Source organism: Ursus americanus, chromosome 2 (genome assembly GCF_024610735.1).
Source record: "Ursus americanus isolate L20-20 chromosome 2, mUrsAme1.1.p, whole genome shotgun sequence".
NCBI classification, from domain to species: Eukaryota; Metazoa; Chordata; class Mammalia; order Carnivora; family Ursidae; genus Ursus; species Ursus americanus.
Window position 1 is genome coordinate 10,643,297 of NC_142128.1, and position 25,599 is coordinate 10,668,895.

Below are 25,599 nucleotides of genomic sequence, written 5' to 3' on the forward strand. Positions count from 1 at the left end.
CCCGCCCCCACTGTCCCCGCCCAGCCAATCAGAGAGGACAGGGCTGCGCGTCCGTGCGCGCGACCGTTGTCCCCGCGGCGGGGCTTCCCCGCCCCACCCCCACTCCGGGGCCCGGCCCGCGGGGAACGGGGCTCGGGGGCCTCCGGGCGGCGACGGAGGTGCCTCCCGCCATGCGCCTGCACGGCCGGCCTCCCTCCCCAGGTCTCCCCGTCGCCAGCCCCGCGGGCGGAGAAAGTTCCAAGAGAAGCGCCCGCTCCTAATGGCGGCCGCGGCGGGGGCGGGGTACGCACCTGAGGTCCCCGCGGGCGGGCAGCGCCGGGCGGCCGCGGGGTCCGAGGGCTGGGCCGCCGGGGAGCGGCCGGGCGCGAGGGCGGCGGCCCGGGCGGCGAAGAGGCGGGGGCGCGGCGTGGGGGCGGCGGCCGGGGCAGGCTCTCCACTATCCCTCCTTTTTCTCTTTCTTCCCCCCCCTTTTTTTTTTTTTGGCTTCCTGGAAGGCAGCCTCCACTCGTGTGTCCGCAGCGCCCCCAGTGGGAGTTGCCGTTTCCGGTGCAGTCGAATCCAGTGGAGCTGCACGCTGGATGTGTTTGCACGCTTGGCCGGGGTCCGCGGGAGGCCGGGCGCTTCTCCGTCCCGAGCCTTTGATGAGCGGCTGGCACGTGGCTCCTCGCGGCCCGACACACCGCCCCCAGACGTGGACCTCCTTTCATGCAGCTGCTCAGTATGATCTTTGCAGGCCTGCAGTTTGTGGCTTGAAAGCGATGGGGTTGCAACTCGAGTGACCGGGGACAGTGCTTTAAAGACATCGAGTTATTTGTTGGGTGCTGTAAAGGCGATCTTTTGGCTGGGTCGGTGAAATCGCCAGCTGATCACGAGCTATCCATCAGATGGTGGTGGCACTCCAGCAAACAGTTGAATAGTAAAATACTGTTATTTCATTTCGGTTAAACACTTACATGTTTAAGTATTCCAAAAGGAGAATAGGATAGAAACCATTTACCCATTGCTCAGATTTTACCTAGCATGCCCTATTTACTTCATAGTTTTAAGAAATACTGTAGACACAATTGAAGGCACCGTTCTCTTTCCTCCCTAGAGGTAATTACTATCTTGAAGTTTATATGTTCTAATACACATTGGCTACAGTGTGAGAGGAGAAACAGGAGTGGGACCTTGTTGTACCTCAGCTGGGGAGTGCATCAGGCAACGTAAGCTTTTTGCCACTCTGCGCATGTCGGAGAATGACCGGGGAAAGCACTGTACTGGTTTTGGGTTGACCTATCAATTTCAGTGGGTAGGTGAATTCACAAACACGAAATTGATGAATAATGAGGATTGGCTCAATTTTGTTGCCAAAAACGATGAGCACATAAAACTTGAACTTGACAACCTGGAAACCATTTTCTAATCTGCTGTAAAAACTTCCATATGAAGATTTTCAGTGTTTTGAACCGTTTACGGTGTCAAAATACACACGTGATCTGTTTGAAAGAACAACTGACATCAGGACGAGTGAGTTGTGTGCACAACCCATCTCCGATTTCTCTCCTTTCATTCTCTCTCTCAAGGCCATTCCAATTAATCCCCACTATTCCACTAAAACTGTTCCCTCCAAGGTCACAAGTGACCTCCACATTGCCATTTTTCAGTTGTGAATGGCTTGACCTGTCAGCACTTGACATAACCATTCACTGTGTCCTCTTTGCGACATTTCTGCTGCCCTGCCTGCTTTTCCGGCTGCTTCTCCTCAATCTGCTGCTGGTCCCTCCTTCCCCCCAACCTTTTGGGTAATGCTGTAGCTCGGGGCTGTCTCGGGTCTCTTCGCTCACTCCTTAGATGACCTTGTCGAATCTCAGGTCCTTAAACACTTTTGATATGGTTATGACTCTCAAGTTTGTATCTCCAGCTCAGCCCACTCACCGCCTCCCCAGTCTGTGTAACCAGCTGCCTACTGTGACATCCTCACTTGGAGGAGGAAAAGGCATCTCAAGAAGGACACGTCCCACCCTCTCATCAGATTCTCCTGTAGCTCCTTCCCACTTCAATTAATGAAACACCATTCTTCCAGTTACTCAGGCCAAAACCTTGGAAGTATCCTTTACTTCTCGAATATCTCACTGATCCCTCGGACAACCCAGTCAATTCCAATTTCCCAAGATCCTATCACTCTCTGACCACCACGACTACCACCACATTGGTCCAAGCCAACCTCACTTCCTGCAATAGACTCATAATTTTTCTCCTTTTTTTTTTTTTAAGATTTTATTTATTTATTTGACAGAGAGAGAGACAGCCAGTGAGAGAGGGAACACAGGCAGAAGGAGTGGGAGAGGAAGAAGCAGGCTCCCAGCGGAGGAGCCTGATGTGGGGCTCGATCCCAGAATGCTGGGATCACCCCCTGAGCCGAAGGCAGACGCTTAACGACTGAGCCACCCAGGTGCCCCCATAATTTGTCTCCTGATCCTGTCCTGAACTCTCTTCAAACTATTCTTTTTTTTTTTTTTTTTTTTTTAAGAAAGAGGGAGAGTGGAAGCAGGGGAGGGGCAGAGGGACAGGGAGAGAGAGAGAAAGAGAGAAGCTTAAGCAGACTCCATGCCCAGCATGGAGACCAATGTGGGGCTCGATTTCACGACCCTGAGATTATGACCTAAGCCAAAATCAAGAGTAGGACGTGCAACCGACAGAGCCCCCCCGGGGCGCCCCTCTTCAGACTATTCTTAATACAGCAACTGGAAGAATTCTGTAACTAGTGACTCATTTTACTCTTCTGCTCAAAACTGTCTTATAACTTTCCATCTCAGAAGGAAAGTAAAGATCCTGACCTATGCTTCTGGCCAAGGTGAAGTCACAAGGATTGGATTCACCCTCTCACCTGAAACAAATATGCCAATGGCAGGATGGCTGGCTGGCACCGTGGGAAAGGAGCGTGGGACTCTTGACCTTGGAATTGTAAGTTTGAGCCCCATGTTGGGTGTAGCGCTTACTTAAAAAAAAAAAATGAAGTACTTACTGATAAGGAGGGGCTTGCTTCTGTCATTACATTACATTTCCTATACGCCTTATAGCTTTTTGTCCCTCATTTCCTGCATTACAGTCTTCTTTTGTGTTCTGTTGATTTTTAGAGTGAAATGTTTAAATTCCTTTCTCATTTCCTTTTGTGTATATTCGATAGCTATCTTCTTTGTGGTTGCCATGAGGACTGCATTTAACATCCTTAAGTTATAACATTCCAATTTGAATTTATATCTGCTCAACTTCAATGACATATGAAAACTCTGCTCTTTTATAGCTCTCTTCCCACCCTTTTGATTGTCGATGTCACAAAAATTACATCTTTATACATTGTGTGCTCAGATACACAAACTAAAAATTCTTTTAAATGCATTACTCTCAGGGCGCCTGGCTGGCTCAGTTGGTAAAGCCTTTGACTCTTACTGTCAGGGTTGTGAGTTCAAGCCCCACATTGGCCGTGGAGCCTACTTTAAATAAATAAATGCATTACTCTCTTAAATCGTGTAGAAAAGAAGGTACAGAGTTACAAATCAAAGTTACAAAAGGCTGTCCTTTCCCTATTGAATGGCCTTGGCACCCTTGTTGAAATAAGCAAAAGGAGAGTTTATTACCCCTGCTCTGCAAGAAATGCTCAAAGGAGTCCTATAAGCTGAAATGAAAAGGTATTAGACTCGAAGCCCTATGGAGAAATAAAGATCTCAATAAAAGTAAATACATGGGCAGTTATAAAAGTTAGCTTTATTGTAACAATGTTATGGGTCATGAAAAAGTTTTGTAACTAGAAGCGGTGATGGTTGCCCAACACTGTGAATGCAATCCACTCCACTGAACTGTACTCTTAAAAACTGTGAAGATGATACATTTTATGTTATGTATATTTTACCTAATCAAATACTCTTTTAAAGGTGAGAAGTCCCCTCTATATGATGTAGCCAGGCCACTCACAAGAATTTACCCAAGATAAAAGGAATATATGAGAATACAACAACTTGTATGCAAATGTTCATAGCAGCTTTATTCATAATATCCGAATGCAGGAAACAAGGCAAATGTCAATCAACAGGTGAATCAATACACAAATTATCGTATTCCATATAATGGAATAGTACTTAGCATTTAGAAGTGAATGAACTGGGGAGCCTGACTGGCTCAGTTCATAGAGCATGTGACTCTTGATCTTAGGGTCATGAGTTCATGCCCCATTTTGGGCATAGAGATTACTTTAAAAAATAAATAAATAAAAATGGGGGCGCCTGGGTGGCTCAGTCGCTCAGTGACTCTTGATTTCAGCTCAGGTCATGATCTCAGCGTCATGAGATCAAGCCTACTTAAGTTTCTCTCTCTCTCGGGGCGCCTGCGTGGCTTGGTCAGTTAAACATCTGCACTCAGCTCAGGTCATGATCCCAGGACCCGTGTTGGGTTCCCTGCTCATCGGGGAGCCTACTTCTCCCTCTCCCTCTGCTGCTCCCCTGCTTGAGCTCTCTCTCAAATAAATAAATAAAATCTTAAAAAAAAAAAATCTCTCTCTCTGCCTCTGCCCCTTCCCCCTGCTCGCACACTCTCTCTCTAAAAAAATAAATACAATAAAAATGAATGAATTATGGATACATGTAATCTCCAAATTCTTCATGCTTAGTCAAAGAAGCCAGGCATAAAAATTCATATTTTAGGACTGTACATATATATAATTCTAAGATAGCACAAACTACAGTTGACTCTTGAACAGCATGGGTTCAAACTGCATGGGTCCACTTAAATGTGGGTTGTATTTTTTTGTACAGTATTGTACAGTACTGTAAATGTATTTTCCTAATGATTTTTAAAAAAATATACTTATTTATTTTAGAGAGAGAGGGTGCATGAAAGAGGGGAGGGGAGGGGCGAGGGAGAGGGAGAAAATCTCAAGCAGACTCCATGTGGAGAATGGAGCCTGATGCGGGGCTCGATCCCATGACCCTGAGATCATGACCCGAGCCGACATCAAGAGTTGGACGCTTAACTGAGCTACCAAGGCACCCCCTAAAGATTTTCTTGACAATTTTTTCCCTAGCTTACTTTACTGTAAGAATACAGTACATAGTACATACAACGTACAAAATATGTGTTGACTGTTATGTTATCAGTGAGATTTCCAGTCAAGAGTAGGCTATTAGTAGTTAAGTTTTGGGGGGGAGTCAGAAATTATACCCTGATTTTAGACTGCATGGAGGCTGGGCACCCCTAACCCTTCCACTGCTCAAAGATAAACTGTATCTCATAGTGTCGGGAAACATATCAATTTCCTAGCACCAGCAATGGAAAAAGGGATTGACTACAAAGGACAAGAAGATGCTGTTAGGGGGATGGAATTATGCTGTATCTCCATTGTGGTGGATACAGTTTTCAAAATTCATCAAACTGTACAGTTTAAATGCGTGCAGTTTATTATACATAAGTTAAGTACAGCCCCATATTGATTGAAGAGTCAATCCTTCATATTTTTGTATCCTGAAATGTTAAGATTACTTTAAGTTAAGCATATGCAGTCACACTGTTCTTGGTAAAATCATCTTACTGCTGCTATTTTCCTACCATTACTATTTTTAATGAGAGCAAATGGTTAAAAAACAAAATAGGACATTCATTTAAAAATTAGTGTTTACTTAATCTTTATCACGTTATTTAAATATCTTTGTATATTTTATAAAGTACATATTAGTATAATAATGAATGTAAATAATGTATATTTTTTCATGCTCACAAATTTTACCCATATGGATGTGTAATCAAAATAATTTGGAGATTACTGCCCTAAAAATTTGGAAGATCCTGTTCTCAGAAAACCGATAGAAGAATTCACCTACAAGCAGAGGGCTGAATTCATTCAAGCAGATGAGTGAAACCAATAATATCAGAGTACACGACATTTATGTGATATGGGAAGACTCGAGATTGTAAAATGTCATTTATTAATTTATCTCAATTAGGTCATCAATTTAATGCAGTTCCAATAAAAATCCCAGTGGGACCTTTCATGCAATTGACAAGATGACTTTAAAATTTATATGGAAGTAAATGTTATGAGTAGCAAAGGCAATTCTGTAAAAGAACAAAGAAGATTTGATTGAATAAAAATCGGAGTATAATATAAAGCTGTAGCGGTTCGTTCAAGAATAGATCAGAAGGAACAGACTCCAGAAATTGACCCGTATATAGAAATGCATCATGTTAAAAGTGACATTTTAAAATCTTCAAAGTCTGTTATAGCCAGCTAATTATTTGGGGACAATCACATATCTGATAAAATATTAATAAATATACAATCATACCACTCATAAATATCAACTCCATAGCTAAATATAAAAAATAAAAGTGCAGTATTAGATTTAGTGTTTTACAAATATTATAGAACATCTTTATATCTTGTATAATAGGTAGTCTTACTAAGCAAGAAAGAAAAAGAAAAGCTCTAGTGGATAAGATTAACATTGATTAGGGTGCCTGGGCGGCTCAGTAGGTTAAGGGTCTGCCTTCAGATCAGGTCATGGTCGCAAGGTCCTGGGATCTAGCCCCGCATCCAGCTCCATGCTCAGCAGGGAGCCTGCTTCTCCCTGTGCCCCTACCCCCCATCCCCATGCTCTCTCACTCTCTCTCTCAAATAAATAAAATCATTTTTAAAAAATGAACACACACACACACACAACAAAAATTTACAAATATTTTTTTCTACAGCAACGGATATATGTCAGGCTGTGGTTAAAGGAGCCTTTCCCTTTATCCGTATAGAACTCTTAAGTAATTATTTTTTTCACAAAGGCACTTCATCATATATTAATCGTATAACTAAAAGTTTAATTATAATAATTAAAATACATAAGACTAGTTAAGTTCATTCTTTCCCAGACCAGAGAATTTTAGCTATCCCAATGTCACAAAGAAATTAGAACCTCTGCAGGAAAATGTCATTATAGGTGGGGGAAAATCGAGCTTGGTTAATGTTAGCAGACATTTGAATACTCCAGGGGAGCTGGTATTTTGCTGTGGAACCATCTTTACACCAAGCAACAGTATGGACAAAAACGCACGTATTAGCCAGCATACAAACCTGTTGTATATAAAACAACCAGGTTTTGATAGTAAAATATAAAAGCCCAGTTGTCACTACAAACCCTTCTCTTCATTGGCCAAAACTGGCTTTTAGTCTATTTTACCCTATTTCTTATGAACAAGACACAAAATTGATGGGCAAGCATCGCCACCCAGTGGCTGTGGTTCACATTGCAGATTTTATCACTGTGCCCTTTGTCCCCTAAATTTCCAATCAATGGTTCTGTCTTTTAGATATCTGCTAAAAGTCAAATGTTTGATAAATTCAAGAGACCAGGGGCACCTGGCTGGCTAAGCTGGTGGATCATGTGACTCTTGATCTCGGGGTTGTGGGATCGGACCCCACGCTGGGTGTAGAAATTACTTAAAAACATACCACCTTTAAAAAATAAGTAAATAAATTCAAGAGGCCTACATAGGGTTATCAATGTTTTCTTTTTTTAAAAAGTTTTAAAATTTATTTTATATTAAATAAATGTAAACTTATTTACATTTATTTATTAAAATATAAAATTTAGATTTAAAAAGTATCTCAATTTCAATTTATTTAATTTTTTAAAATTTATTTAAATGTAATTATTAAATTAAAGTATTTAAAATTTATTTTAAATTTATTTAAGTAATCTCTACACTCCATGTGGGACTCAAACTCACGACCCCGAGATCAGGTTGCACACTCTTCTGACTGAGCCAGCCAGGTGCCCCTCAATTTTTAAAATCTTTTTATTTACTTATATATTTTAGAGATTTAAAATTTTTATTTGAGACAGAAGCAAGCAAGAGAGAGAGAGAGCAGGAGCATGGGCAGGAGCATGGGGAGGGGCGGAGAGACAGAGAAGCAGACTCCCTGCTGAGCAGGACCTTGGGATCAGGACCTGAGCCTAAGGCAGACGCTTGTCCAACTAAGACACGCAGGTGCCCGCTACTTATCTATTTTTTAAAGATTTAATTTATTTATACGAGAGAGAGAGAGAGAGAGAGAGAGAGAGAGAGGGCACGCGCATACAAGCCAGGGAAGGTGCAATGGGAGAGGGAGAAGCAGACTCCCCAAAGAGCCCAGTGCAGGGCTGGATCCCAGGACCCGGAGATCAAGACCTGAGCCAAAGTCAGACGCTTAGCCGACTGAGCCATGCAGGCGCCCCTCAGTTTTTTTTCTGACAAAGATTTTTTAAAAGCCCAACTACCATCATTGCCAGTTTGTAAAGAACAGATCCTTAAAACCAAAAAATCAGAGAGGCCATGAACTCAGGTAAAAGGAAAGCCCTATTTATGTAAGAACCGTTGAAAACTTGATACACATTTCATGAACAGATAAACATCCCATAACTATATTAATAATTAGTTATTAGTTACCAGTTAGTTATGCTGGTAAATGTGTCAGCTCGACTGGGCTATAGGATGCCCAAAAGGTGGTTAAATTTTATTTCTAAGTGTGTCTGTGAAGGTGTTTCTGGAAGATACCAGAATTTGAATTGGCAGACCGGATAAAGGTCGCTTCTCCAATGTGTGTGGGCCACGTACAACCACCAAGGGCCAGAATAGAACAAAAAAGGCAGAGGAAGGTTGAATTCTCTCTGCCTGGCGGTTTGAGCTGGGACATCAGTCTTGGTCCTGGTTCTCAAATCTTTGCTCTTAGACTGGAACTATACCTCAGAGTGTCCCGCTTGCAGACGGATCACGGGACTCCTAATTCTAACAGTTTTGTTTCTCTGGAGAACCCTCACTAATGTGATGGGATTTACGTAATTCTTCTTTACCAGTATATGTCTCAGGTTTTATTTTGTTTTGTTTTTTCTTTAAGAGAGAGAGCACAAGCAGGGAGGGGCAGAGGGAGAAGAGAGAATGGAGAAGAGAGAATCCCAAGCAGCCTCCACACCCAGCACGGAGTTTGGCACGCGGGCTCGATCTTATGACCCTGAGATCATGACGTGAGCCAAAATCAAGAGTCAGTCGCTTAACAGACTGAGCCACCCAGAAGCCCCTGATTTATAAATAAAAGCAGAGCTGGAGACAAGATCTTGTACACAGATACTTAATCTGCAGGTACCAGGAGCCAAAGGTCAGGGAGGGTTAATGAGTAATACTGTCCTTCCTGTACAGAGCCGAACTACCTTTGAGCCTCTTTACCATTGGAATGGAAAGAACCCATCCACCAGATCAGTATCCCATAGTAAGTTCCAAAGCTGTGTTGATCTGTTCTAGTAAAACCGTCCCCCCAACACAGCAGCTATGACTGGGCTATGCCCTTGGCTAGGTTTACATAGTTTATTACCATTATCGGCCATAATCTGTCTGGGTTTTGCAGGAGCCAAGCAAGTGAACTGAATGGGATAATGATGGGAACCAGCATCCTCTGCATGCACCTACCTACCTACCTTCCTTCCTTCTTCCGTCCCTCCCTCCCTCCTTTCCTCCCTCCCTCCCTCTATTTCTCTTTCTTTCTTCTTTCTTTTTCATTCTCTGCATCTCTGAAGATGGCACTCAGGTCTGGGATTCTGCCTGGGATGCAGTATGTCTTCTGATTTAATACGGGCTGGGTCAGGACAGGATGAGAGGACCGATATGAGTTGCTACGCATGTCTGTCCCAATTGTGGACTCGGGAACCTGGGACATTTCCACAGGGTCGGTGCATGGACACCCTGACCCACTGCCAGCCATGCCTGTGCTGGCTACATAAGCTCCCGCTCTAACTGGGGTCCTTGCCAGTGTTTCAGGTCCCCTGGGGCCACTGTCATCTCAGACCCTCTATCAAGCTCTTGCAAGATCTGCTTATTCTCATTTCCCCAGTATAGCAACTCTGGTAAATAACCACAAATTCCTTTGGGAAGTGATTAGAATATTTATTGCCTCTACTTGTGCTGGCTCAGCATGGTCCCTCAAGTGGATTCTGCCCTGAGAACTGGGTCAGAGTTTTTTCTGGTTATACGGGTCAAGGAAGCACTTAGACTTCATCCCTCGTAATACAGTAGTTAGACAGCCAAGCCATAGAGCTCTGGCATCAGGGGACTACAGCTGCCACCCTGCCCTTGCTGCCTCTTCTATCAAGACCAGCCACCTGGCTCTGCTGTTCTGAAACCTACCATCCTCTGGGGTGCCTAGTTTAAGAGAAGTCCGTCCCCAGCATTTGGGATTAGTATTCGGAACCTCCCTCCAGCATGGGTCATAATGGGCTGCAGGAGATCCTACAAGTCACAGTGCAAACATCTCACATCTCATTTATTTTAAAAAATTCATTTCACTCCCCCCCCCCCACTTCAGCTGTGCGATCCAGAGAAGGGAGATAACTTGCCAAAGCCACCTATCAAGTCAGTGGCAGAGCCAGGACTAGACTCAGGTCCCCAAACCCCCAGTCAGTTCCTGCCTTCACGTAACTTCAAAGTTAGTGCTGGATCTCAGAACTAGACACCTGCAGGGAGGAGAGCAGCAGGAAGGACATTGGAGGCACTGAGTGCTAAGTAGGCAGGCCTGAACCCGCCCCGGGATTCGGAAATTACAAGGAAAGCCACCTGACTCCAGTGGAGTGCGCGGCTGGTGGGGCCAGGTGAGCTGGGCCGGAGGATACACTGCGGAAGGCAGTAGGGCCTCCCCGCAGGGTCGGGGGCAGCCGATGCATCTGCACTCCAGCGCGCTGTGGCTGGAGCACGACTGAGGGGCCTGGAAGCGGATGGGGAGGCTGCGACAAGGCCAGCTACGAAATGACGGGGGGCCGTGGCAAGGAGGGTAAACCGGGACGGGGGAGAGCACCACATGGGAGCCGCGCAGAGCGGGCCACCCTTAAGTTTTACCTCTGCTGATTGACAAGCAGCAAAGGGTCTTCGGAACTAAAGCGCCCCGCGCCGTCGGGAGCCGGGAACACCCTCCGCAAGGAACTCGGCGCGGGGAAGGCAGGCGCCCGGCCGGGTACTGAGCTGGGGCACAAGTCGCGCTCGCTGTTGCTGCGCCCCGCCCACACAGGCCCGAAGCTCCCCGGCTCCGCCCCGCCCTCCACCAGCCATGGGCGGCCCTCGGCGCCTTTGCCTTCAGCCAGTAGTCGACGTGGCCTCGGGCTCTTCCGCCGGGGCGTGGGGTCAAGGGTCACCCAAGATGGCGGCGTCCAGGAGACGCTGAGGCGTGGAGCGGAGGATGGCGCTGGGGGCGTTGGCGGCCGGGGCTCGGCTGGGGCGGCTGCTGAGCGGGCCCGGCCCGGGGCTGGGGCCGGGGCGGGGGCACCGGACGGCGGTCGGGCGTTCGCGGAGCTCGCGCGAGGCAGACGCACCCGTGTTCCAGTACGTGGGCGAGCGGGCGGCCCGGGCCGACCGCATCTTCGTGTGGGGCTTCAGTTTCTCCGGGGCGCTAGGCGTGCCCACCTTCGTGCTGCCTAGCGCCGGGCCCGAGCGCCGCGCCGGCTCGCGACCGCCCCGCAGGATCCAGCCCGTGCCCTACCGTCTGGAGCTGGACCAGAAGGTGCGGGCCGGGGCTCTCTCCCTCCGTAGCGCCCTCCGGCCTCCGCCGCTGCTCCCCGAGGCCGTCTGCGAGAAGTTGGGACGCTGGGTGGCCCAACGTCGGGGGGTAGGACCCTCGAGCGGGCTGCAGGCCCAGGAGGAAAGGGCGTTAGGGCGCTGCTGACATTTAACGAGTGGCCGAAACGTGCCCTTGTGCCAGACTGGCGTCATTCGCACGTCACCCCCGGAGTCGGGGTTGTCACCACAGTCACAGTTTAATGTCGTTGTGGTTACAGAATATCCTTTCTTTAATTTCAGCCCTTTTGAATGTATGGAGACTTTGTTTTATAGGCTAGCATATGGTCTACCTTGGACAATGTTTCATGTGTGCGTGAAAGGGATGTGTATTCTGCTATTGTCTGGGCGGAGTTGATGTCAGGTCAAGTTAGTAACTTCTTGGTTGACCTATTATTTGCTCCAACAGTTATTCACCACCTCAGGCAGCTGCAGTGTTCATCGTTAGCTGCTGATTGTTTTCAAAAACTATCCCTGGGGAAAAGGCTGTTTGCATTGGGTGATATCTGGGTCAGGTCAAATAAATAGAGCCTTGTGCATGGGGTATTCCAGGGAACCACCAGACAGATCAGATGAGAAGGCTCTGGGAATGGAGCTATGAAGTTCCTCCAAACCCTTTCTGCCTCTCCCAGGGGCTGCTAGACTGCCGGTTTGCGCTGTAATTGTGAGCTGTTGCTTTTCAGAGCTACTGCAGAGCTTAGCAGAGGTGGATGGGAATAGGTCAAGTTGAAGGGCTGCAAAGCTTCCTGTTCTTACTGACTCAGCTGCTTTTCTTGAGTAAACATTCCCTAGATTGCTTTGTCTTGGGTTAATTTCCAGAATTCTGAAAAAAATGATTCTGACATTTGCCAGTGTTCTCGTTGCTCCACCATTTTCTCTGATGTCACTCAACCCATGTCCTTTTAATGTAATTACTGATATGGTTGGATCACATCTGCCATCTTGCTGTTTATTTCTGTAGGTCTTTTGTTTCTCTGTTTGTCCTTTACTGTCCTCTTTTGTGTTAAATAGGTATTTTGGGTACCTTTTAAATTCCTTTGTTGGGTGTTTTGCTGTATATTTGAAGAGGTTTTTCTTGGGATTATAGTATGTATCTTAATTTATCACAGCCTATGTTAGTAGTGACCCAATTCTCAAAACAAAACAAAACTATAGCAACTTTGTTCCAACATAGCTCCATTTCCTCTTCTCTCCTTTGTGGAGTTATTGTGATATATATTTTATCTTCATACGTTTTAAACCCAGTGATACAATTTTATAGTTATTATTTTTCTCAGTTGTGTTTTGAGTCATTTAAGAGACAAAAAACTCATAAAATATCCATGCAGTGTTTTCTAGTTACCTTTATAATTACTTTAGCTGGTGTTCTTCGTTTCTTCTGTTTTTTTTTTTTGTTTGTTTTTTGTTTTGTTTTGTTTTTAAGTTACCATTTGCTGTCATTTCCTTTTAGCCTGAGGGACTCCTTCAGTACTTGTCAAGGCAGGTTTGCCGAATTGTTTATTTCTTTGGGAAGGTCTTTATTTCTTTTCTTTTAAGGATAGCTTTTTTTTTTTTTAAGGTTTTATTTATTTGACAGAGAGAGAGACAGCCAGCTAGAGAGGGAACACCAGCAGGGAGAGTGGGAGAGGAAGAAGCAGGCTCCCAGCAGAGCAGGAAGCCCAATGTGGGGCTCGATCCCAGGACCCTGGGATCATGCCCTGAGCCGAAGGCGGACGCTTAAGGACTGAGCCACCCAGGCGTCCCATTGAGGATAGCTTTGCTGCTTACAGAATTAATTCTCGGTGGACAGTTTTTATCTTTTCAGCACTTTGAATATGTCATTCTGGTTTCTGGTCTCCCTTGTTTCTGATGAGTACTTAGCTATTAATCTTATTGTTGTTCTCCTGTCCTTGATGAGTCCCATTTTCTTTCGATACTTTCAAGATTTTCTCCTTAACAGTTTAACTGATTTGTTGAGTAACTTTGATCTGTAGATTTATGTTGTTCATAAAATTTGTTAAGTTTTCTGCCATTATTTTAAGGATTTTTTTCCTGCCCTTTCTCTCTTGCACTCCTGGGGCTCTCATTACATAGATGTTGATACACTGGATATTGTCTAATAGGTCATAGGTCTCTGAATCATTATTCTTTTTCTTTTTTTTCCCCTGTTCTCTAGAATGAATAATTTCAATTGATATTTCTTCGGGTTAACTGCTTCTTTCTTCTGGCATCTCAAATTTGCTTCTGCACCTGTTAGTGAATTCTTTTATTTTGGTTACTGTACTTTACAACTCTAGAAATTCCATTTAGCTTTTTAATGTTTTTTTTTTCTTCTGTATTCAAATTCCATAGTTGTGAAGTCATTGTTGTCATATTTTCCTTTAGTTCTCTATACATTTAATTTTTTAAAGAGTTTATCTATTTGTCAGAGAGAGAGCACAAGCAGGGGGAGCGGCAGGCAGAAGGAGAAGCAGGCTCCCCGCCGAGCAGGGAGCCTGACTTGGGGCTCAATCCCAGGACCCTGAGACCATGACCTGAGCTGAAGGCAGATGCTTAACCGACTGAGCTCCCCAGGCACCCCAATACCATGTGTTCTTTGATTGGGCAAGCAACCTGTCATTTATTGCGGAGAAAACTTAATAATACAAATCATTTCATGCTTTATGGGAACTCTTTTTCAGATTTCATCTGCTGCCTGTGGCTATGGATTCACATTGTTATCCTCTAAAACCAAGGATGTGACGAAAGTTTGGGGTATGGGGCTCAACAAAGATTCCCAGCTGGGATTTCACAGGAGCCGTAAAGATAAAAGTGAGTGTGCTCACCATGACTTCTCTGTGCTGCGAGTGTCTGAGGGGGCTCCCTTTTGTTTTCAGGAATATGATGACGTAAACCAGACTGGCACGGTAGTTGGATAGATGGAGTCTTACACGGATGTTTTCTGGACTAGATTTGTTTGTCAGCCTCTTTGGTAATAACACTGAACCTTTAGGCAAAAGAGTTTTTGCTGATAAGTAAAGATGTTCCTCTTGGGGCGCCTGGGTGGCTCAGTAGTTAAGTGTCTGCCTTCGGCCCAGGGTGTGATCCCAGGGTCCTGGGATCGAGCCCCGCATCAGGCTCCCTACTCTGCTGGGAGCCTGCTTCTTCCTCTCCCAGTCCCCCTGCTTGTGTTCCCTCTCTCGCTGGCTGTCTCTCTCTGTCAAATAAATAAATAAAATCTTAAAAAAAAAAAAAAGATGTTCCTCTTATTGTGCCTGATTTATAATTTTTTTTAAAAGATGTTATTTATTTGAGAGAGAGAAAGAGAGAAAGAGTGTGTGTGGAGGGAGAGAGAGAATCCCAAAGCAGTCTCCATACTGATCATGGAGCCTGATGTGGGGCTTGATCCCAGGACCCTGAAATGATGACCCAAACTGAAATCAAGAGTCAGATGCTTGACTGTCCAAGCCACCCAGGCACCTCACCTGATTTATAAATTAAACTTTATCATAGATAGGTATGTATAGGAAAAAATATAGTGTATATGGGGTTTGGTACTATGTGTAGTTTCAAGCATCCTTTGGGGGGCTTGGAATGTATCCCACATGGATAAGGGGGGATGCTGTAGTGGACAGTCCCTTTACTGTCTGGATAAACCTTTCCATTTTTTCCTTGTTTCCTAATTCATGTGCAAATACATTTTTGCACAGTTTTGATGAGTGTGTATTTTCTGCCTTCTTTCACTTAATTTTATATCAAATTTCTTTTATAAGTCAGTACTGAAATTTCTATTAGCTGTAAGATGCCACCTTGTGTTTGTTATACCTTTTACTGGGAGCACGTTTAGGCACACACAGAGAAATGGACAGAGTCGTGTAAGGCATGCCAGCTTCAGTTACCAACTCAGCTAGTTTTGTTTTGTTTATTTCCTGTACCTTCCCCTCAATAATTTGAAGCAACTCCCAACATTATTAATTTCGTTAGTAATTATTTCAGTACGTATCTAAAAAAATAAGGACCTTGGGGCTCCTGGGTGGCTCATTCAGTTGAGCATCTACCATTGGCTCAGGTCATGATCCCAGGATCCCGGCATCGAGTCCCGCATCGGGCTCCCTGCAGATCGGAGAGCCTGCTTCTCCCTTCCCTCTGCCTGCTGCTCTGCCTACTTGTGCTCTCTCACCTTCTCTCTCAAATAAATAAATAAAATCTAAAAAAAAAAAAAAAGGACATTAAAAGAAAGTAAATGCAGCACCATTTTCACGCCTAAAAATAATGAACAGTATAATCCCTTTAGGTTACCAAACATCCAGTCAATGTTCACATTGTCAGCTATCTCATAAATGTCATTAGATTTTTATTTTTATTTTTTAAAATTTGTTTGAATCAGTATCCAGATAAGGTCCAGATGTTGCAATCAGTTGATAAGATTTTTATTTTTATTATTTTTTTAAAGTAGGTTCCCCACCCAACGTGGGGCTTGAACTCAGGACCCTGAGATCAAGAGTCACGTGCTCTACTGACTGGGCCAGCCAGGCGCCCCAGTTGATAAGACCTTTAAGTCTTCTTAATCTTTTTTTCTTGAAGTTTATTTACTGAAGAAATTACGTTGGCAACCAACTCAGCCAACTGTATTTGTGAAACAAAGAAATAAAGGCTTACTTTCTTTAAAAAGAAAAGAAAAGAGAAGAGGGACACCTGGCTGGTTCAGTTGGTGAAGTGTATGACTCTTGATCTCGGTACTGTAGGTTCGAGTCCTAGAGTGGGTGTAGAGATTACCTAAAAATAAAATCTTTAAAAAACTTAAATCATATTGTTTATTTTATAGAATTCTCCAGTCTGGAGTTTGCTGTGGTTCCATTTAACATGATCCTCTGTATTTCCTGATTAGCTCTATTACAGCCAGATTCCCCTTAAACGATACGCACTTACTGTTTCCCAGGCCCTTAGGCGTCTATGCAGGTAGTCTTGGGGTATGTATGTGCTAACGACATTGTCCAGTTGCTTTGATTTTGCCTAGAATTACAGCATCTCAACGTGATAAAGCAGTTATTCCATGCTGATTAAAAGCTGTCTCTGGAAATTCTGTAAGTCGCTAATGAATACAAGTGAGCAAGTGTATTATTGTAATGGTAATAAAGCCATTTTTTGGTAGAGTCTGTAAACGTGGGACCCATAGGAGAAAAAAAACGCAGGAGTAGTTAGTGGCGGGTAGATTGAGAACTAATGCACTTGTGAATCTTCTTCCAACAGTACAAATACTAAAAGCTCTTTGTTTAAAACCTACAAGGGGAATTCCCCACATAGACCGTTCTGGTTTTTCCAGCAGGATTGTAAAGAACAATAAGGTTTTTCTGGGGGCATCTGGGTGGCTCAGTCGGTTAAGCGTCTGCCTTCAGCTGAGGTCATGATCCCGGGATCCTGGGATTGAGTCCTGCATCGGGCTCCCTAGTCAGTGGGGAGTCTGCTTGTCCCTCTTCCTCTGCCCTTCCCCCCAGCTTGTTCTCTGTCTCTCTCTCTCTCTCTCTCATAAATATTTGACAGAGAGGGAGCACAAGCAGGGGGAGTAGGAGAGGGAGAAGCAGGCTTCCTGCTGAGCAGGGAGCCCGATGCGGGGCTCGATCCCAGGACCCCGGGATTATGACCTCAGCTGAAGGCAGACTCTTAAGAACTGAGCCACCCAGTCGCCCCTAAATAAAATCTTTAAGAAAGAAAATAAGGTTCTTCTGTAGAGTGACTTCTAAAAAACTTTCTCCCTTACTTGCTTATTTAAAAATTAAAAATTTCAGGGGCGCCTGGGTGGCATAGTCGTTGAGCGTCTGCCTTCGGCTTGGGGCGTGATCCCAGCGTTCTGGGATCGAGCCCCATATCAGGCTCCTCTGCTAGGAGCCTGCTTCTTCCTCTCCCACTCCCCCTGCTTGTGTTCCCTCTCTCGCTGGCTGTCTCTCTCTGTCAAATAAATAAATAAAATCTTAAAAAAAATAAGTAAAAAAAAATTAAAAATTTCAGGGGTGCCTGGGTGGCTCAGTTGGTGGAGTGTGCAACTCCAGGATCTCAGAGGGTCATGAGTTCGAGTTCCACATTGGGTCAGAGCTTACTGTAATTAATTAACAAATTAATTACTTAAGAAAAGTTTACTTTTAAAGATTTTATTTTTTAAGCAATCTCTACTCTCCACGTGGGGCTCAAACTCATGACCCTGAGATCAAGGGTCTCATACTCTACCAGCCAAGCCAGCCAGGTGCCCCTAAAATTTTCTTTTTTTTCTAAAATTTCTTTCAAGAGAGCATATTTGTGTACTTCAGAGTCCTACAGGTGCAGTGGAATATACGATGAAAAGGCTGGTTTCTGCCCCTGTCCTCCCAGCCACACAGTTTTTCTCCCTGAAGACAACCTGTGTTAACAGTTTCCAGTTTCTCCTGGAGAGATGTAATGCGTGTGCAAGCAGATGCTTCTACGGATTCCTTCCCCCACTTTCTTTTTTTTTTTTTTTTTAAGATTTTATTATTTATTCGACAGACATAGAGACAGCCAGCGAGAGAGGGAACACACGCAGGGGGAGTGGGACAGGAAGAGGCAGGCTCATAGCGGAGGAGCCTGATGTGGGGCTCGATCCCACAACGCCAGGATCACGCCGTGAGCCGAAGGCAGACGCTTAACCGCTGTGCCACCCAGGCGCCCCTTTCCCCCACTTTCTAATATAAGCGGTATTGTACAATATATGCTGCCCTTCGCTTTACTGAGAAATGTAAATGTGGTCTTACAGGAGGAAAATGCCTTTACTCTCCTTAGGTGCAAATGGCTTTAACTGACACAGGAAGGCCCACGGGAGGCAGTGCGGTGCAGCGGGTCCAGACCTTGGGCCTGCGCTTCTTGTCTTAGTTCTGCCACTAGCTTATGTGCCTTGACGGGTCACTCTGATCTCCGACTGTGGGGCGGCGTGGCGGTCGGGCAGCATGATGTCTACCGTCAGGAATGCTGTGACTTTCCATGAGTGTGACGCACCATGAACCTGCTCGATCTTCTTTCAGCCCGGGGATACGAGTATGTTCTGGAGCCCTCGCCCGTGCCGTTGCCTCTGGACAGACCTCAGGAGACACGGGTGCTGCAGGTGTCCTGCGGCAGAGCCCACTCTCTCATCCTGACAGACCACGAAGGAGGTGAGCTGGCCTGTTGCAGGTTCACGGAGGAATGGGGGAACCACTTTCTTGCCCTTGGGTTGAAACTGGTTTGTTTGGTGGAACCACATGTGATTAGTGAGGCTCCTGGCACTTCCCGAGCTCCAGGTCACCATATTGGGCAGATCCTGCCAGCCCTTTTATGTTCTCTGCTCTGTGTGATTCCTAGAAAGCCTCAGGTATTTAGAAAGGTACCAGTGCACAGCAGGCCGCCTTAGCGAGGCCTCCCACTCGCTTTGCAGGGAAGTCACTGAGCCGGGCTATGCGTGTAGACGGCGTTTTCTGTTGCACCGAAAGGAGCCTGTTCGCCAGCGCTTCTTTCAGCTGGTGGGCTTCCAGAGTCCAGATAACACGGACTCTTTCCCGAAGAGCGATTGTTTCTAGGGAAAGGCTGTCTTGCCTAAGTTTCCAATTTCATTTTCCAGCTAAGCGTGCTTTGTGGGGAAAAGGCAAAGGTGGTGTTCAGGAACTCTTTCAAGAGGAGCTTTGGCGTGGAGGGCAGCCTCTAGTGACAGGTGCAGGGAGTGGGGGTGGGGCTCACCTCGGAACGTGGAATTCTCGAGAGGTGGAACGAGGGAAGGGGAAGGCAGAGGGGCCCGTCAAGGTGGCCCAGGTTGTTGCTGCAGGGCCAGACCCCAGCATGCGTGTGGGTGTGCCTGCAAAGGCTGGGGGTGTCAGAGAAGGAAACCGGGCACTTAGGGTGAGTGGTTGGACAACCCCCTTGCAGTCCTGACGTTCTGGGATCCCACAAACCTGCAGAGCTGATTTCACGGGTGGTGTTACTCTTCAGTCTTCAGCATGGGAAACAACTCTTACGGGCAGTGCGGAAGAAGCGTGGTCGAAAATGAAATTTACAGGTGAGTTCCCCAAAGGACTTCCCCAAATCGTGCTAAGCATTTAACATTTCTAGTGTGGTTACTGAGTGATAGACCCACAGAGCAGGAAATGACAGGCTTCCCCCTGCTTGAGAGGGATGGTGAGAAGTCACTGGAAAGCTGTGGAGGGTATTGTTCCATTGCGGGGTGAGCTCCGTACGGTAGCTTGGTGGAAGGGAGGGCGGTCGAGCATTGATTGTGGTGCGAAGAACTTCTTTTTAATTAGTTTTTTATTTTTACCAAATTGATGAACTTTAAAAATTCCTCTCTGTTCCATTCTTATTTATTTCAGTCTTTTTTCTTTCAAGATTTTCTTTTTACGTCATCTCTACGTCCAACGTGGGGCTCAAACTCACAGCCCCAGGATCAAGAGTTGCACACTCTACCCATTGAGCCAGACCCTTTTTATTTTGGTCTTTAAAAAAATTCCCCTCTCCTTCCTCACGTTATGTTGTTGGGCGAAAAACTAGTCTCACCTCTGGCAGCATATTAAAATCACCAAAAGGGGGGATACCTGGGTGACTCAGTTGGTTAAGCGTCTGCCTTCGGCTCAGGTCATGATCCCGGGGTCCTGGGATTCAGTCCCACATCGGGCTCCTTGCTCAGCGGAGAGCCTGCTTCTCCCTCTGCCGCTCCCCCTGGTTGTGCTCTCTCTCTCTGACAAATAAATAAATAAACTCTTCAAAAAAAAATCAAAGGGGGGGGCACCTGGTTGGCTCAGTCCATACAGTGTGCGACTCTAGATCTTGGGGTGTAAGTTTGAGCCCCAGGTTGGGCATGGAGCCTATTTAAAAAAAAAAAATCACCAAAGGGCTGTTGTTTTATTTTATTCTCATGCGTAGGCCTACCTCTGCCCTATGTTTGACCTTGAGAGTTTCCCTAACAGTTACTGTGTGCATGTGGGGGCCGTCAGTTAGGGGTGACGGGTTGGGGCAGAACCACACAGTGCCTGCTGTGACCATATCTCTTGCTTCTCCCTATATTGCTGCTGGCTGCAGCGAAAGTCACAGAGTCAATAGAATGCAGGACTTCGATGGACAGGTGGTCCAGGTAAGAGACACATGCTGAGAGCCACTCATCCAGCCTCTCGGGGGTGCTTTTGCAGGGGTGAAAGGTGGGGGGGGGTGACGGCAAATGGGTTCAGCCAATTATTTGAATTAATAAATTATTTTCGTAAAAACTATTGCCTGCCTCCTGTAGGTCAGGAGGGTATTGGTTTCCACTAGGTTACGAGGGTACAGAGTTTAATAAGGTTTGAGGGGCTAACACTCTTAAGGGGGAGGCATAGGTTAAGCTAGCTGTGTGTGTCCCAGGCTAGCGCTATCTTGCTCACCATTTTATTTCCATCCCCAGTACAGAGACTGGTACATGGTCAGTACTTACAATAAATACTTAAATACATAAGCAGGTGCTTACAGGAAGGGCCCTGGGAGCACAGAAGGAGAATTGTTAAGTCTCCCAGGGGTGGCAGAGGAGTGTATCAGATAGACCAGGGCTGGGCGGTAGGAAAGGTGTTGTGGCAGAAGGAGGGGGGCTGCCTGAGCGCTTGGCAGGGTAGGTGGGGAGCTAGTACCGAAGAGTGGAGGCCAGTAGGGAGGCGGAGGAGGTGACGGGGAGGAGAAAGGCTTACAGAGGAGGGGGCCGAGCAGGAATAAGATGTGAAGGCCATGTGGGGCAGCCCGCCTGGGCCCAGCCAGCTCGCTGCTCGGGGTGGTAGGGAGTGTGGTGAGCTTTAGGTCCGTCGACCAGGACACTGGGCGTCCAAGGACTTCTCATCAGCCTCACCTCTGTTCATCTGACAGGTGGTTTGTGGCCAGGATCATAGCCTGTTCCTGACAGACAAAGGAGAAGTCTACTCTTGTGGCTGGGGTGCCGACGGGCAAACAGGTAGTGGGCCTTTCACCCCTGGGGATGGTGCACTAGGGAGCTGGGAGCTGTAGGGCTCTGGTGGGCGAGTGCCCACCTTCCTTAGACTCTTCCCTCTCTTCCCACCCTAGTCAGTCTGTCCTGCCTCATTCCCCTCACCCCCGCACCCATGGCAACCAGCCCATAAAGCGTTGGGTAGAGGATTCTAGCCGCCCCTCAACAAACAGGTTCACAAAGGCCATCTAAAGGGAGCTCGATTTGAACTGTTTTGAGGAGAATGTGATTAAGGGCAGGAGGGATGAGGGATAAACTTTATTAACCTTGCTTACTTAATCCTTTTGTTTTTTGATATTTGTCTGAAGGGAGGGCCTTTAAATTTAAGACTTAAATCTTGTATAAACTCTCCCTAATACCACTACCACATGAGATCACCATTGTTCGCTGTCTCATGTTTCCTCCCCGTTCTTGTTCATACGTGTATGCTTTTTATATTGTAATAATAGCATAGGCGTGATTTTATATGCTTGTTTTCTCTTTTAAATTTTGTTGGTACAGTTGTCACAGTTGTGGTTTTTAGTAATTTGTATGATACAGCATCAAGCTAATTTACCATAAGCTAAGTGAATCACTGTTTATCAAATAATCAGTTAGTCATTACCCTGTTGTCAGGAGGTACACTTTTGGGGGGGGGGGCGGGGGGCAACCACACTTGGTCATTGAAGATATTATGATATTGATCATGTATACATATACTTTTTCTTTTTTGGAATTGTTGGCGTCGGATAAATTCCAGGAGTGGGTCAGATGATTAGAATATTTTTGTGTTTTCAGCATGTATTGTTGAGTTGCTTTCTAAAACTTTTATCAGTTCGTACTGTCCTTAGCAAGGTACAGAAGTACCACGGTGGCCATATCCTCTCCAGCAACGAATATTGTCAATTTAAGTGTGCTGATTTCATCCCTGTGTCAGGTTTTTTTATGTGGATTTCTTTGGTATCTGTAAAGTTGAAGCCTCTCTTTATTTTTAAAATCGAGCTGTCGGTCATTTTGAAAAAAAATAAGAAATTGTTGGTAGATACCTCCCGACAGCACAGATAGGAATAAGGTGAGACGTGAAAGCCCCACTTGCTGGAGAGAACCGTGGTTAACAGTCTCCCGGTGCCATTGCAGAAACAAGCTGTCATAGGTGACCCTTTCTCTGGCCTCCCTGCCCTTGCTTGCTGGGCTTGGCGTCCAGCACCGCAGGCCCCCTGCCGTCAGTTCCTGGAGCGGGCCTCCTCTTGTAGCCACAGGGCCTTGGCACGAGCCAACCCTTCCTTAATGTGTTGAGTAACTTTCGACCATGGGCTCCTATTTCATTGAATTGAACTTGCGGAAACTAGAAGGGCCTAAACGGAGATGCTTTCCTCCAGAGAGGATTCAGGTTTGCTTTTGCCTGTTGCTAAGGGGTGCTGCGTGTCTGACGCTGCCCTGGGCCCCATTGTGGAAGCCTGGCTTAAAACGGGAGTCTGGGGTGTGCATTTTGCCTTGGTCTGCTGCCCAGGGCTCTCGTCCATCACAGTGCAGATGGTGACATTTGTCCCGATAGCCTCTGGCCGGCCCTGCCTTTTGCGCTGTTCACCGTCTGCCACGCCAGTGGGCCAGTTTCGGCTTACTGTTATTTTCGGGAGGGGCGTGGGGGGTTGGGTTGGGATGGCTTCTGGAAGATTTCCTTTATTTTCTGGTAAGGCCAATGGTGTATTAGCAATCGCTTGCTGCAACATTCCCCGTGTGTATTCTTACAGGGTCCACTGGCCTCATTGTGTCGTGCTGTTCTGTCTCGTAAACGTTCCTAACTTGAATCAGACTTAGAAAGTCTCCAGGGTTTTAGAAATAAACGATCACTCTTCTGTTTCTCCCTCCTCTGAGAGAGCGTGGAGAAGGAAGTCGTGGAGAAGCAGAGGGGCAGATTAGCATTGGCGAGCTGATACTTGTAAAGCGTTTAAAACTGCGCTCGGCACCTGGGAAGCCTGTGGAAGTGTCTGCTCCGAGAGTCAGTAACTGGGAGTAACGCTTGGCCGTTGTGGCAGGTCTGGGTCACTACAATATCACCAGCACGCCCACCAAGCTGGGCGGGGACCTGGCCGGAGTGAACATCGTGCAGGTGGCCACCTACGGTGACTGCTGCCTGGCCGTGTCTGCCGAGGGCGGCCTCTTCGGTTGGGGGAACTCAGAGTACCTGCAGCTGGCCGCCGTCACCGACTCCACTCAGGTACGGGGTCGCCCACAGCCCGGGCTGGGAGGGTTGGAAATCCAGAGGGCTAAGGGCGTTGAGAAGAGGTTTTTCGGGGGTGCCTGGGCGGCTCAGTTGGTCCAGTGTCCGACTCTTGATTGCAGCTCATGTCACGGTCTCAGGGTCATGGGACTGAGCCCCACGTTGGGCTCCGTGCTCTGTTGGGAGTCTGCTGGAGATTCTTTTCCCTCTCCCTCTGCCCCTCCCCTGTTGGTGTGTGTGTGTGCGTGCGTGTGTGCTGCTTTCTCCCTCTCTCACTCTCAAATAAGAGCTTCTTCAGTAACGTGTGACGTAGAAATTGCTTTTTAGTCCCGACCATCCGTAAGACTGCTTCTTAGCCATCTTGTCAGAGTCTGGAACAAAAGCTGGGGTTCAAAGTCATGGTGATTGAGCCTTTGATGCGATAGTCCCGGTTTAGGGCAGGCTGTTGGGTGCGCCTTGCGCCCTGTCTCAGTCTGAAAAGAGTATGAGGCTGTTTAGGGCCCGTGGCGTCCCCATGTGCTTTCTGTTGCAGTGTAACATGTGTGCCACGTAAAGCACGCAGATCACAAGTGTGCACCTGGATGAGGACACCCGTGCCCCACCCCCCACCCCCCAAGCAGTGGGACACGCACAATACTTCAGAAGCCCTTGCCTGTGGCCTGTCACTGCCCCCGCCTTCTCACCGAAGGGAGCCACCATCAGTAAAATACAGGATTTTAAACATGAAGGGGAATTGCAAATAAAAACAAAAAGTAGGGCTCACTGCATGTGATGAATCTCTGTTATCTCTCACCTGCATTCAACAGTTCTCAACTAATGGCCTATGTGAAAAAACAGACAAAACCAAAAAATCCCCCCCAAAAACCTGAGACATAATTCACCATTTACAAGTGTAGAATTTAGTGGGTTTTAGTGTAGTCACAAGTTGTGCAGTCGTCTAATTCCAGAACATTTTCTTTACCTTCCTCTCGCCCACAAAAAACAATCCCATACCCCTAATGGCCAGTTTTTGTTGCTATCTGCCTCTCTGCCCTGGGTTTTTGTTTTGTTTTGTTTTGTTTTTTTGAGAAGGAGAGAGCATGCGCATGGGCAGGGAGGGCAGAGGGGGAAAGAAAGAATCTCAAGCAGGCTCCATTCAGAATGTGGAGCATGACGCCGGGCTCGATCTCACGACCCTGAGACACTCAGCCGACTGAGCCACCCAGGCGCCCCTGCCCTGGATTATTTTGCAGTAAATCCCAGATGTCATATTTTATCCATAAAAGTTTCCATATGTATCTCTAAAGATAAGGACTGTTTAAAAAATATACTTTATTCCTTAATACCTTCAAACTTCTGACCATATACAGAGGATTTTAAATGTTTTTTTTTTTTTTAAGATTTATTTATTCCTTTTAGAGAGAGCACAAGTGGGAGGGGCAGAGGGAGAGAGGGAGAGAGAATCTCAAGCAGACTCCTCGCTGTGCATGGAGCCTGAAATGGGGCTCTATCCCAAGACCCTGAGATCACGACCTGAGCCGAAACTGAGAGTTGGTCGCTTAACTGACTGTGCCACCCAGGTGCCCCTTAGATACGTGTTAATAAAGAGATCAGCCCAGAGGGAAGCTGAAGGTCAGCACACAAGATGAGAAGTATTCCCTGTGGTCTGGACCGTGCCTAGAAGCCCAGACACGGTTCTGAGCTTCCTAGTAACCAAAGCAGAGAAGAAAACATGCCCATTTACATGATTCATTCTTTCTTTTTTGTTTTTTGACTCATTGTTTCTGTAAGATAAACAATAACCTGTTCAGGAAAATTGTTGCTCTTCCTGCTCCCAAGTCCTGAGAACAATGTCTCCCACGGCCTTCCTGTGACTGACAGACAGATCCAGGGTCGTGGT

General features: G+C 46.4%; 2 protein-coding genes across 3 annotated transcripts in view; one reads left to right on the forward strand and one right to left on the reverse strand.

The window, feature by feature from the left end:
- Positions 1-2,150, reverse strand: part of LOC123784721 (general transcription factor II-I repeat domain-containing protein 2) — a 45,812-nt gene extending 43,662 nt beyond the window's left edge. Inside the window, exon 1 of the mRNA XM_045786146.2 lies at positions 291-2,150. The gene's annotated coding sequence lies outside the window, so the exon portion shown is untranslated. The remainder of the gene's footprint in view (positions 1-290) is intronic.
- Positions 2,151-2,295: 145 nt separating this feature from the next.
- RCC1L (RCC1 like) overlaps positions 2,296-25,599 on the forward strand; it is a 33,788-nt gene continuing 10,484 nt past the window's right edge. Inside the window, exons 1-8 of one of the 2 annotated variants that reach the window (XM_045786150.2) lie at positions 2,296-2,434; positions 2,799-2,946; positions 14,253-14,382; positions 18,579-18,707; positions 19,516-19,582; positions 20,599-20,650; positions 21,403-21,487; positions 23,536-23,717. In XM_045786150.2, the coding sequence (XP_045642106.2) occupies positions 2,881-2,946; positions 14,253-14,382; positions 18,579-18,707; positions 19,516-19,582; positions 20,599-20,650; positions 21,403-21,487; positions 23,536-23,717 (711 nt within the window). In that variant the 5' untranslated portion in view covers positions 2,296-2,434; positions 2,799-2,880. Of the gene's footprint in view, positions 2,435-2,798; positions 2,947-11,159; positions 11,540-14,252; positions 14,383-18,578; positions 18,708-19,515; positions 19,583-20,598; positions 20,651-21,402; positions 21,488-23,535; positions 23,718-25,599 lie in introns of those variants that run through there. The other variant, XM_045786148.2, reaches the window with a different exon arrangement.